The sequence below is a fragment of the Vipera berus genome (genome assembly GCF_964194415.1).
Source record: "Vipera berus genome assembly, chromosome: 11".
NCBI lineage: Eukaryota > Metazoa > Chordata > Lepidosauria > Squamata > Viperidae > Vipera > Vipera berus.
In genome coordinates this window covers 909,813-922,193 of record NC_138214.1, presented here as the reverse complement: position 1 = coordinate 922,193, position 12,381 = coordinate 909,813, and the positions used below count along the sequence as shown (strand labels likewise).

The window sequence follows — 12,381 nt, the reverse complement described above, 5'->3', positions numbered from 1 at the left end:
CCATGAGCTTGAGAAGAGAAGGGGGAGGCCGGAAGTTTGAGAGGAAGTGAGCGAGGCGAAGGGGGAGCAGAGAAGGTGGCTGGCATTTTTGTGGGTCTCGCGGTCCTTTCCAGGCCACTGAGCTTCTTGTGAGAAAGGCAGCCATTAGCAGGCGAGCCTTGCAACGTCTTCTCTCGCAGAGAGGCGGGCAGGACCAGCCTTGGCTACGCACTCCGCTTAGCTTGCCAGGCGTTTGACAGATGGTGGCACTGGGTGGCTGCCAGCCAAGCGAGCTCCATCTTTATGAGAGGCTCTCTTGGCCGTCCACCAACCGGCTGCTTGGAAGGAACCTGTGAGCAGGGAAGGCCGCAGGGAAGATGCTTCCTCCTTCTTCCGGACCATTTAACTGAGCAGCTGGGGAAGCAAAGGCTGCTTCACACACACACACACACACACACACACACACACCCTGAAGGAGGCATCAGGCAATCCCCAAGGAGTTTGAGGCTTCTTCCAAAAAGGCTTCACTGATTCACCAATGTTCAAGTCTTAATAAGTGCATGCTAAAATGGAGTAATGCAAGGACGCTGGGGAACACACAGTGCCTTTGATGGCAGCTTTCTCCCGCAGGTGTGCTTCCTTTCTCTGCGACAAAATGGATTTGAATCCTGAGAAGCTGCAGCCATTGTGGGAAAGAGAAATGTGCGATTTTTTAAAAAAATTATTATCATTTTCCAAGTGGAGAAGTTTCTACCTGGAGCAAAACAACTGGCAGGAAGAAAGCTCAGAAGACAGCTGGAAGCTGCTGCCCCCTGGTGGCAGCTGCATTTCCCCACAGGCAATGAAGGTCCTGCTTAGGGGGGGGGGGCTGAGGCAGGTGGGCTGTGACTCTCAAACCAAGGTAAGAAAAAGGCACCAGGATGAGTGAAATCCAGATGAAGGGCTTGTGGCTTTGCTGAAAGGAAAGCAGCAATGGAAGGGCCTGAACGGGGCCCTTGGGGGACTACAACCTGACGGAGGAGGGAAGGTCCGAGCGTTGAGATGGCCATTCTGCAGCCAGCAGGAGAAAGCCCCGTCCGTGTCCAAGCAGTGCATCGGACTCTGGGCTGGACCCTCTCCTCATTCTCAGCCAAGGGAGAGAAAATGGGAAAGGCAGCTGCAGGTGCAGGTGAAAATCAATGCAGCATCATCTGTGGCTCACGAGTAAACGGGCTAAAAGTGTGACCTAAAGGAAAACAGCTTCAAGAAGGAAACCCTCAATTATTTGCAAAGCATTGCCCCACTCATTCAGATTCTAAAGTAGCTTTATTCCTCCTAAGGATAAAGTTTACTAAAATTTGACACAACTCTCCCAAAAGATGCATCTGGTAGACACAGTGATGAAATCAGACATCCCGACTTCCTCACCCCTTGATGTGATTTATATAAATGGCACAATTTACGTCATTTGCACAAGGACTGCATTTCAGAGGTGACGTCATCACCCCAATCCGGTGGACGTGGGTGCCTCCAAACAAGGCTGAAAAAGGGGTTTCCAGGCCAAACAAAGAAATAAACAAGCAACCGTTGGAATTTTGGGTTCAGCTGAGTCACACGGGTGACCCTGGGTAGTAACAAAGGACTTTCCTTCCCACCCACATCAGGCTGTGAAGAGGCAGCGATGGAGATGCCAGACGCTGAGGATGGAGCCTTCTCCTGGGGAGGACCAAGCGCTGGAGAGCTCCCTCAGCAGGTGCCTTCAGGCTTGGCCAGTCTAGAATGGAGCCACTGCTCAGGTGAAAATGGGATCTCTGGAGGGTACCCTCTCCACCAAGAAGGCTCCTCCCCAGCTGCGGTTGATGAGGGTCATCCCAGGTAAGACCCAGACAATTGGTGGCCTTGGAGGGCTGACCTCTTTCCTGCTTTGGCCTGATTCCATCAAGGAAGGGGGCTACGGCAGAGTGACCATCCGGCTTGCGTTGCGTTCTGCCACAAAATGGCGTTTGTGCCTCAGCCCAGAGAATCGCTCATTCAGGGTCACGCTGGTCTAAAGAAGAAAGACACAATGGGTGCCAAGTTGCGTTTGTAGAGAAAAGGTAAGAGGAAACTCCCCAAATAGGAGCCAGATGTGCATGTAGGATCCCTCCCTGAATGGGAATTAGCTTCATCCAACCTTCCCCATCCCAAAGGCCTTCCTCTGGGACTTCAACTCCCAGAAACCTTTGCCAGGGAGGCTACGGATGAAAAACCCTATTTAAACTCTCAAGACTGGACTGTCTGTCTGATCCAGTTCCTTCTTTGCAAAGCTGCATAGTCTGGACTTGTAGAAACCCTGATGGAGTAGGGGAAACGCTTAGGCAGTTCCAGGAGGAAAAGATCACCAAAGTGCCCAGAGAACTGACTGGGAATCTATACTGCTCTTTCCTTTTTTCTGCTGAAGGTCACATCAGCCATCTCCATCAAGCATCAGGTGATAGGACTGATGGCCCCAATCTCTCACACGTGCGCAGCCATCGCTTAAGCCCCAAAATATCCAATCTGGATCTTCATCTCATCTGGAAAAAGTGTTCAGGGTGCCCAGCCCTGTCTTTCCTTTCCTTCCAGGGTTCCTGTGGGGTCATTTCCGGCCTGGGAGAGTTCTCTACCTGGTTAGCCATAGCCCGGAAGTTGAATCGGAGCGTCACTCCTCTCGGCTGCCGGCGGAGCTGTGGGCTCTGGCTGTTCCACCTTCGCAGGAAGGGTCGCTTTGCTCCTGGCCTGCAAAAAAGCCAGACAGTTCTGGGAGTCCACACATCTCCAAGTCACCAAGGCTGAGAAACACTGGACTGCAGAGACGTGAAAAAACAGGCCGTCCCATTTGATGATTAATCTGATCCTTCAAAATCTATTTATTTATTCATTGGACTTGCATGCCACCTGAAATCCAAGCCACGTCATTCTTTTTCACCTGCTGCCACACCAAGGGTTGCCTGGAGGTGTCAAAGCTGGTGAGGATTCAAAGATGCAACCCCCTGGCCTATGTGTGTTGCAGAAAATCTTTGGTGCCTCCCTTGCTTGCCAGTGAAAAGTCCTCCTGCAGATCACTCCAGAAGGCAACTGGACTTTGTTTTACCTTGAAAGAACGTTTCACTTCTCATCCAAGAACCTGACAGAATGCTGGAGAAAGGAAAGATTTATACTCCATTCCCCACCGTTCAGTCAGAACTGCAGAAGCTTCCTGGATGAGAAGAGAAACATCTTCAAGGAAAAACAAAGTCCAGTTGCCTCTTGAAAAAGCATCCTTGGGACAACCATGACCTGGATGGTTGAGAATCTCCACAGACGTCCTCCTCAGAGGCAAAGCAGACGTAAAAGAGCTACTGGTCCAAGACTCACAGTCCCGGGGCCCCCGAAGTCCAAGTGTCCAAGGAGGAAACGTACCCCTGGGGGTGGCCTGCCTGGGGGTTGGACACCGAGACAGTCAGGACGGCTCCAGAACTGGGCTGCGTTCTCCACCTGTCAGAAGAGCGAAGCCATCACTAATCCTGGTAGACAATGACCAAGTTGAACAAGGTCTCTTCTTTGCTGGTTATTTACCTTCCCACCCTTGAAGGTTTCTGCTCCATTTTGGGCTTGATTCGCTGTTGAAGGAACGGGAAGGGCAGGCATAAAAAAATGAAAACACAACGGTTTGTTAAATGGCTGAAACAAGAAGACTTCCAGGTCACATACCCGCCTAGATTATTTTAAAAGAATTAGACAAATACATGGATGAATGCGGCATCCATGTTCAAAGACAGCTTGTCGTGAAACAGCAATTGTGGAAGGCACAGGCCAGACCGTATTGAGCAGCATTTCCAAAACAATGGGAAACTGGTAGAATTTGGACCTCATTCACATGTTTCTGGATGCTTCCAGCAGAGAAGGGGAAAAAAAAACCAGTAGTAAGGCAGCTGCCTATGCCTCAACTCCTCATCTTTAAAATGGGTAAATAATGGGGACTGAATTTTCAGAGTTAGTGCAAGAAGTGAAGGAAAATAAAACACGCCATTGGAAAAATGCTAAAGAAAGAAAACTGACCCGTTTGTTGAAGTTAAATTTGATTTGGCTCTGGAGGAAGGCTCGTCCTTGGTTTAATCGGAAGGGTCTGCGGTTGGCAGAAAGAAAAGCGTCCCCAGTTAAATTTCTCAAATCTGTAATCCGAACCGAGGTGTGCACAAAGTTTGCTATTTGAGGTTCCCAAGTTTGGGGGTACACCGACGTACTCCTTGGGCCTTCAACCAGGGCCTCACATTTGCCCTCTCCTCACCACCTCGCCTGGACGCCGAAGCCTCGTGGAAACTCAGAGGCGATCACGTCTAAACCCACCCACCTCCGAAATGGCAGAGAGACCCCTGCTGCTTTGAAGGCTTTGGCTCTTGTGGCTGCAGCTGGCTGGGAGTCCGGGGAGGTTCCATCACCGTTCCTGTCCGGGGGGATTTTCCCTGACTTGTCCTGGAAAAGACGCCCAGCAACTCACCACCTCGGCTGCTCTGGCCTCTGCAGGGCTGGGCTTCGTCAACCCGGAGCCCCTTGGCAGGGGGGGTGAGGAAGGGGGGTCTGCTCCTACCTGCTGGGCCAAGGCTGGCCGATTGAGGGGGCTCCTGCCCTGCATCTGCCCGGCTGCTCTTGGGCCTGGGGTGCTTATCCTGCTCCAGAAGGGCTTCCTGGTCCAGGGGGGCTTCCTAAATCCTTTGGGAAATCCTAAGGAAATGCCAGCCTTTGATTTGGGTTGCCTCCTGCCCTAGTGGGATTCATCCAGTGTTTGACACCTCCTCCCCCCCCCATTCTTGGCAGGAATTGCTCCAGACCCCAAGACTTTCTTCTTCTTTTTCATTGACCGGGTTGCTTCCGGGTTTTTCAAAATCGGGGACCTTTAATACCTGCCAAGCCCACCCAAAATCCAGTTGCCCCGAGGGGAACCCCCTAACACAGCCCAGGTACACCGCTGGACGTGCTCCCCGGCACCCCTCTGCTGCTGTATCTTTTGCCAGCAATGTTGAAGTCGATTTTCTGTGTGTGGCGATGCCAGCTCCTTCGGCCTTCCCTCGCAGGGGAGGCCTCTCTCCAAAGAGCAAAGGGCCCCAGCCCCCTTAGTTGGCTCTCTCCTTCTCGGGTCCCTTCCACCCACCTGGCAAGGTTGGTGGGCCCCAGCTCTGGAATCGAAGCCTCCCGTTGCCAGAGGTCCCGTTGCGGGTCTTCAGCTGCCAGGGCTTCCGGTTGGGCTGGGCCTGCTGGTTACGCTTGATGATGTCATCTAAAGAGGGCACAGAGGCGGCTGCCCCTCACTCTCCCTGGCACCCCCAGGGCAGCTCAACAGGGAGAGGTAGGGCAGGTTGCAAGGGGTCAATTACCATAATGGTAAATCTTCTTCTTTGGTTAAGAACAAAACTCCTCGCATTTCAGTGGGAGGATGCTTATCAGAAGCCAGATCGGCCATAGTGCCCCAAGCATTTTGAAAGAGGGGGGGACCCAGGCACTTTCCCCCCTTGTTAAACTGCTAGCACAAGGAGCTTTGGCCCTTTCAGGGCAGCTGCTGTAAGGAGAGGGGGGTGCTTTGCCACTGCCTTGTTTTCTGACTTGCAAAGCGTATTTCCAGCCACTGACTTAAGGAGGGCTTGGATGTGCCCAGCAGAGTCCGTGCCAGGGAAATGCTTGGCAGCCTGGCTCATCCCCCTCCAGAGAGGGGCTGGCCGGGTGCCGGCTCTATTTCTGGCCCTGGGCGCTTGGGAGGGGGAGGGGCAGCAGAGGTCACAGATGCCCCTTTGAGGAGCGGGGTGGAGACCTAAGTGCCTGGATAGGCCTGGAGGAGTCTGGAAGAGGCAGAAAAATGAAGGGGGAGAACAGCCGCGAGGCGGGGGGGGGGGGGAGATTGGGGTTGGCTGAAGTACCCGTTTTCGGGATGGGGGTTGGTTTCACCCGGGTTTGACAGCGTGGGAAAGGGAAAGGGCTTGGGGGAGCCGGGGCACTTTCCTTGATTCTCCGACGCCCCCCGCCCCCATGTGGCTGCCCCCGGGCGGCTGAAGGGCAGCCGGGGGGGCGTCTTAGCTGCGGCTTCCCCCGTCTCGCCTCCTGATCTGTCCCCAAGCGAGGACAGCCCGCGCCCCACAAGAAGCGGCCCGGCTCTTCCCCGGGAGCCGAAATCTCACCCAGGGACAGGTCGATCTCCTGGCCGGGGGCGGCGGCTCTCGGCTCCGGCTCCGGCTCCTGCTCTCCGACGCCCGGCACCTCCATGGCTGGCGACGGACGGGGACGAGGGCAGGTCCAGCCGCCGTGGGACGTCCCAGCCCCCGCCCCGAGCGCCCCGCCCCCGGGGGTCGCCCGCCCCGCCGCTCCGAGCCGCCTCGTCCCGGCCCAGCGAGCGCCGAGCCTTCCCCCGGCTCCCTCCCGGCCCTGCTCTCCCCTCAACGAAGGGGCTCAGGCTCCCTCCGGGCGAAGGCTGCCCCCGCCTCCAGGGCCCCGGGGGCTTCCTGCCAGTCCTTCCCGGGAGCGGAGCCCAGGGCGCCCGGCCAGGCCGAAGCCAGGAAGCGGCGGGCGGGGGTCGCGGCCACTCAGCCCTTCATCTGCGGGGGGGGGGGGAGGCCGGCGCTGCGGCTGGTGCAGTGGGGGCTCCCCCATCAGAGGAGCAGCAGCCCCTCCCCCGCTCCTCCCTCGATCGCCCCGGTCCCAGCGAGAAAGCAAGCGCCGCCAAGCTCCGAGATGAAAACTGAATCACCTTTATTCGTTGCACCTTCTAACTCGTGGCCCGGCTCCCCCTGCCTTCAAGCGCTCCGAGGGCGCCCCTCTCCTCTCCGCGAAATCTCCCACCCCCACCCGTGCTGGAGCCCCAAAGCGTCCCGGCCCCTCCGGCGAGAGACCTGCCGGCTGCTGCCCGCCGCGCTCAGGGCACGATGCGCAACTGGGAGTTGGGCTCCTCCAGCTTGAAGAAGGGGAAGAGCCGCTCGCCCAGGAAGACGGCGTAGGAGAGCAGCAGCAGCGGCTCCCGCGTCGCCCCGTCGAAGAAGTGGACGGTGCCGCCCTCGTAGTCCAGGTAGAGGCGGAAGCTGCCGACGCCGGGCCGGCGCTGGGCGGGGGGCAGGTGCTCGGGCAGCAGCGCCCAGATGCCGTCGTCGGCCGAGATCCTCACCGGGCCCTTCCTGGCCACCGAGTCCTTCATCACCCCGAAGGCCCAGCCGTGGCCGCTCGAAGTCACCTCCGCCTGCCAGCAGTGCCGCCCGCCCGCGAAGCCCTCCTCGGCCAGGATGCAGGGCGTGGTGTCGAAGGCCCGGCGGCCCGGGAGCAGCCCGCTGGGGGTGGCGTCGTGGGTCACGATCTTCTTGGAGGCCGACAGCAGCAGGTGGGGGTGGGCCGTCAGGCGGTCCATGCTCACGTTGGCTGGGGGGGGCGGGAGGAGGAGGAAAGGCACGTGTCAGAAAGGGCAAGGGGAGCAGCCTCGGGGAGGGGGTGTACAAGTTGACACCCACCCAGCAAGGGGGCTAAATCTGATTCTCTCTAGCTTTGTTCTGATTGCTGGGGCTGCTGGGAGTTGTAGTCCAGATACCCCTGGAGAAGCATTGGCTTTTGTCCCACATCTTGGCCCAAGGGGGCAACCCTTATTCCAGGTCTGGAAGCCGGCAGGCATGGCAGGAGGAAGCCCCCCCCCTCTACACCCGGGGGCTGCTAGGGGCAGCAAGCGGTGGCCGTGAGTCTGCCTGCCCCTCGCCGCCCTCCCCCCTGGAATGACCCAGGAGCCAGCAGAAACAGCCAAGGCGGCTTCCCTCTTCTCCCAATTGGTGGCTCAAGACTTGGGAAGCTTCCCGGTTCTCTGAGTGATCAGGCGGCTTTCAGTTCACAGCAAAGTCTCCCAGGCTAGCTGGGGAATTCTGGGAGCTGAAGTCCACAAGGTCTTAAAGTTGAGAAGTTTGGAGCCCCCCCCCCACTCTGATTTAGGCCATTAAGACCCACCTCTTTCCACCACGGACACCAGGGGAAGAGCATCTGGAGAGAAAGAGGGGAGAAACAGCAAGACAATCTTTTTTGGAAAAGGTGAGGAAAGCAGAGGCCTGCAGTTCCCCCCAGTTAGCAAGGAAAGGAAAACGCTCTTTTGGCTTTCTCAGGCACCGCCCTCCGTCTGTCTGGCCAAGGGCTCTCAGTGCTGCAGCCCCACAAGAGTGGCCATCTTCACGTGTGTCTGCTTCTGCTCACCTAGCCCGTTTTACCGAGTCCAACCAATCATGGCTTGTTCAACAGATTTAGCAAAACCCTTGGACAGGCTTTCTCTCAATCGTGCTACATTTACTCGTAGGGCTTGCATTAAGGTAGCCTTTACAGCCCTTGCCCAAGAAATGCTGGGGGTGCAGCAAAGCACCGCAAGTTGCTATTTGCCCACTGCTGGAGCCTGCCCTGAAATAAATCTTGGCATCCTATTCACGCCTTCCCCCAGTTCCCTAAACTTTGCTTCCTGGTATTTGCTAGGCAGGGCTTTCCGTGTGTCCTCCTGGCGCCCGAAACTGCTCTGCCCATCCCTGAGCAAATCCTTACCTCTGCACCTCTTCAGTGTATTGTTCACAAAAAGGCTTCTGAGGGCGAGATCCCACATTTTCTCTTTGAAGGGAGAGAGGTGTCCTTCGGGAGGCTGAGCCAGAAGTTCTTTGCACCTAGAGACACCCAGCAGGGAAAGGATTATCTGCCTGCCAGAAGTTGGCAGGAAACCTTTACGGTTCTGTGAGCAGCAGGTAGATTGTAGAGTTTCACTACCCAGGACTGTGCAAGGACAAATCAGAAATCTTTCCACGTAGAGCAAAGGGAGAAATAATGTGCCTCAAGAATAGTCAGATTTTGGAAGGAGCCCCAGCTTTAAGAGAAGAAGAGGGAAAATAGGGTTGGTAGAATATTCTCATACATTGCACTACATCGTATTATTTTGTTTGCATTGGGGTTAGGAAGAGGTATGAATTAACTGTCATTTACAACCCCCTCCCCGCGTTGAACTCAGCCTATGAAGCAGACATTAAACTTTAGGCAACAAAACTAAGTTAAAATAAAGCCATTTAACCTAAATCAGGTTAGGCGCAATATGCCAACTACCTTGTTACTACCTCTTGTGGACCAATAATGACTGCAGCCTGCAATTCGTGTCCGTGACAAGGATTAAATTGTTATTGATTTCACATACAAAGCATTTTAAAAAGCAGCCCTCCTGAGCTCCAGCAGGAAATACTGGCCCTAAACTCCAATCAGGGATTAGCCATCATGAACAATTACTGGATGCAGCCCACATCCTTTCAATACCTTTTGGTCCCACTCAAGGAGTCAGTTTCCTCATATTGAAGTTCTGTGTGGAGCACAGTGAGCTAACATGGCAAGGAAGGGGGAGAAGCTTTACCTACCTGGCCATCACCCCTCTGAAGTCCTGGAAAGACAGACAAGAAAGAGACAGGCTATAAAACAGGCTTAATGGCAAGTGCTGAAAGCAAGCGAGGTCCTCCTCCCTTTCGATCAAAAGCAAGCATTGAAGCAGGGGGTCCTCCGACCTTGGCCGCTTTCAGGCCTGTGGATTTCAGCTCCCAGAATTTCCCACCAGCATGGCTGGCTGGGGAATTCCGGAAGTTGCAAGTCCACAGGTCTCAAAGTGGCCAAGGTCGGATGATACGCTACTCCTGCATTAAAGGCTCCGAATTTGGACCCCAGAAAGGTGGTAGTCTTCCCCTCCCCCCCATTAAGTCCAACCTCTTTCCTGGGTGAACTTTCTATTGGGAAGGAGGCAGTAAGCAGAGAGGCAGAAATAGTCCCCTTTAATTGGGAAACCCCCCCTCACCCCCGCCTCCAAGGAAAAGCCATCACAGACTCCAAAGCTTTTGCTTAGGGAATATGGCCAAATCTCCACTGCTTTCGAACACCTCACCTTGTAAAGAGGCTGCGTCTCTTGAAGGGCACCCTTCCATCCCACTTCACATTCCCAATTCCTGGAGGCTCCCGACCAGCCTACCTTCAGGAATTCATAGGCGGGTTCTTCAAACTTCATCTCCAGCTCCTTGGTGAAGGTTCGGACTTCGTAGTGCTTCTGTGCCAGCCTGGCCAGCTCTTCCTCAATCTGTTCATTGATCCACTTGGCCGCCATCATCTGGTCCAGATGAACCGTCTTCACCACCTCATACATCTCCTTATATCCCGAGCCAAATCTCTGATTGTCAAGCTCCATAATTTTCTACAAAACAAAGCCCTCTTAAGGAAGGAGACACCCTCCCCCACCCCAGAAACCACAGCCCTGGCCCCTCCCCAAAGAGAAGCCAAGCAAGGGCCCTACCACCAGGTTTTCTCTTTCCCTGTGCACTTCTGCAAAGGTGTCTCGGACGTGTGCCTTCTGAACTCGCAGAACCTTCAGGAACACGTGGACTTCAGTCTGAAAAAATAAGCCGTTACTGCAACTTTGATCCTGGAGGGATGCAGATCAAGACCCCTCCCAGCCCTGAGCATTTTTTGGGTGGCCCTGGCAAAGCTACCACCAGGCCGGAGGAAGCCGTTTAGTTGGCTGCGCTCTGAATTTCGGTCAGAAGGCAAGCTACCTCCTCAGCTGATGCCTGCACACAAGTACAAAAAAACTTCTACACAGTGCAAAGTTGTGTATATACGTTCCTCCTATAAAGTTGCTGGCCTAACTGGCTGCTGCCCTCAGAGCAAACGTTTGAGCTACTTCTGTGTAGCTGAAGCAGGACCAAGGAACATCCCAGGCTATGGCTTGTTTGTTGACCAAATGGGATCTATGAACTCAACCCACGTAGCTTGTTAAACTCACCAGGGTCAAGCAAACCTTAATACAACAGGTGTTCCCAGACAACCCATTTGCCTTGAAGTCACAAGAGCAGATGAACTACTCTGCACAAGACCCAGGCCAGCCTCCCTAACCACGAAGTCCACTGCAAGCGGGAAGGAGACCCTCCCTACCTTGGCCTTATGGGCTGCCTCTTCCAGGGAAGCAAGCGCGTGGTCCTTGTGGTCCTGAGACTCCTGGCACTTGGAGCAGAGGAAAGCCCGGTCGCTCTGGCAGAAGAGCATCAGCGGCTCCTTGTGGGCCTCACAAATTGCCTGGTTTAGTTTCTTCAACACTCCCTTGTCTTGCAGCCTTTTGATAAGCCAGGCGACATTCCCCAGCTGCCTGTTGGGCACCAGGGTCACATTATCAAAACTCTGGTGGCACTGAGGACAAACAACGTTGCTCTGAGCGCCTCCCCAGTGCTTCTGGAGGCAAGCCTGGCAGTAGTTATGGCCACAGTTTAAAGTCACCGGGTCATGGAACACATCCATGCATAAAGTACACTTAGCTGCATCCGGAAGGTATTCTGACATCTTTTCCACATCCATTGTATCTTCACCCAAAAAACAAACACCCAAAAAACAACCCAGCCGTTTTTCTCATAAATGCGTCAGGCTGCTTTCTTATAGCTTCTGCCCAACAAATAAGGCCTTTTAGTGATTTTCTCTCTGCCAATGAGATCCTAATTATTTGGCTAAGCCCCTCCTGGATCCCTATAGGACTGGTCCTGCTGGGAGAAGAATTGCTCTGCAGCCTTGTGCTTGTGTCCTCTGGGTGTAGCTGAGTTTTCCTGAGCACCATTTTTACTGTAGGCTGGATGCTGGACAGGGGAAAACCTTCGTTTCAGCCTCCGGGGCTTTTCCCTGAGAAAACTCCTCTGGATTTCTGCATTTGAGTCTCTCCAGATTTTTCTCAAAGCCTCTAGAGTTCTGATTCTGGGCCTTTAACCACAGCAAAAAAGCAGTTGAGGGGCCTTGTCCTGGAGGGAAGTTAGAGGAACAGCTCACCTGCTTCAGGTGTTGGACCACCTACTCTTAAAGGTGCAGAGACTTGCAAGTAGGGGAACTGGAGACCAGGATCTTCCAGCCTGCTGCCACCCCACATAATTGGCCCTACAGAATTTTTCAGCTATTATGGCCATCAGAGTTTGGTCCCAATTTAACCTGGAGAAAGCCAAGGAAACTTGGGGGGTCCCAGAGTTGACCCAGTGAAGTTTAAAAAGTTTCTAGTTTGCATTATACTGGAGAACATCTTATCTCCTTACCAAATGTTAGCTTTTCGGTCTTCAGTTGTTCTGGATGTATCATCTGAGATGCCCTAAACATCCAGCTTCCACATCTTACCTGCAAAAATCTAGAAAGCCACTTGAACCCCCACCCCGCCCCCTAGTTTCTCAGCCTGTATAGCAAAAGCGTGTTTGGGGTGGTGGTGGTGCTTGCAGTATTCTGATAATGTAGCTTTACAATAAAGTTGAATTATTCATCTGGTCGTGTTTCCTGCCTAGTCTACCTCGCAAGGTTACAATCCCTGCAGATCGAGGGGAGATTGCTCCAGTGAACGCCCATCTTTATGGACATTCCAGATTCACACATTACACTAAACCAGGCTTCTCA

General features: G+C 54.2%; 2 protein-coding genes across 2 annotated transcripts; both read right to left on the bottom strand.

Moving 5' to 3' along the window:
* Positions 1-1,274: 1,274 nt before the first annotated feature.
* LOC308672978 (UAP56-interacting factor-like) lies at positions 1,275-6,260 on the bottom strand. Its single transcript, XM_081336307.1, has 9 exons — positions 6,126-6,260; positions 5,108-5,233; positions 4,547-4,680; positions 4,310-4,431; positions 4,018-4,084; positions 3,535-3,578; positions 3,379-3,453; positions 2,604-2,715; positions 1,275-2,005 (listed from the first exon to the last, which is right to left on the bottom strand). The coding sequence occupies exons 1-9, from the start codon at positions 6,208-6,210 to the stop codon at positions 1,910-1,912; spliced, it is 861 nt and encodes a 286-aa protein (XP_081192433.1). The 5' UTR covers positions 6,211-6,260; the 3' UTR covers positions 1,275-1,909.
* A 259-nt stretch (positions 6,261-6,519) lies between these two features.
* On the bottom strand, positions 6,520-11,402 carry LOC308673341 (E3 ubiquitin-protein ligase TRIM7-like). The gene is made up of 7 exons (XM_081336955.1): positions 10,900-11,402; positions 10,262-10,357; positions 9,944-10,162; positions 9,345-9,367; positions 8,497-8,612; positions 7,921-7,953; positions 6,520-7,350 (listed from the first exon to the last, which is right to left on the bottom strand). The coding sequence occupies exons 1-7, from the start codon at positions 11,314-11,316 to the stop codon at positions 6,857-6,859; spliced, it is 1,398 nt and encodes a 465-aa protein (XP_081193081.1). The 5' UTR covers positions 11,317-11,402; the 3' UTR covers positions 6,520-6,856.
* Between the last annotated feature and the right edge of the window lie 979 nt (positions 11,403-12,381).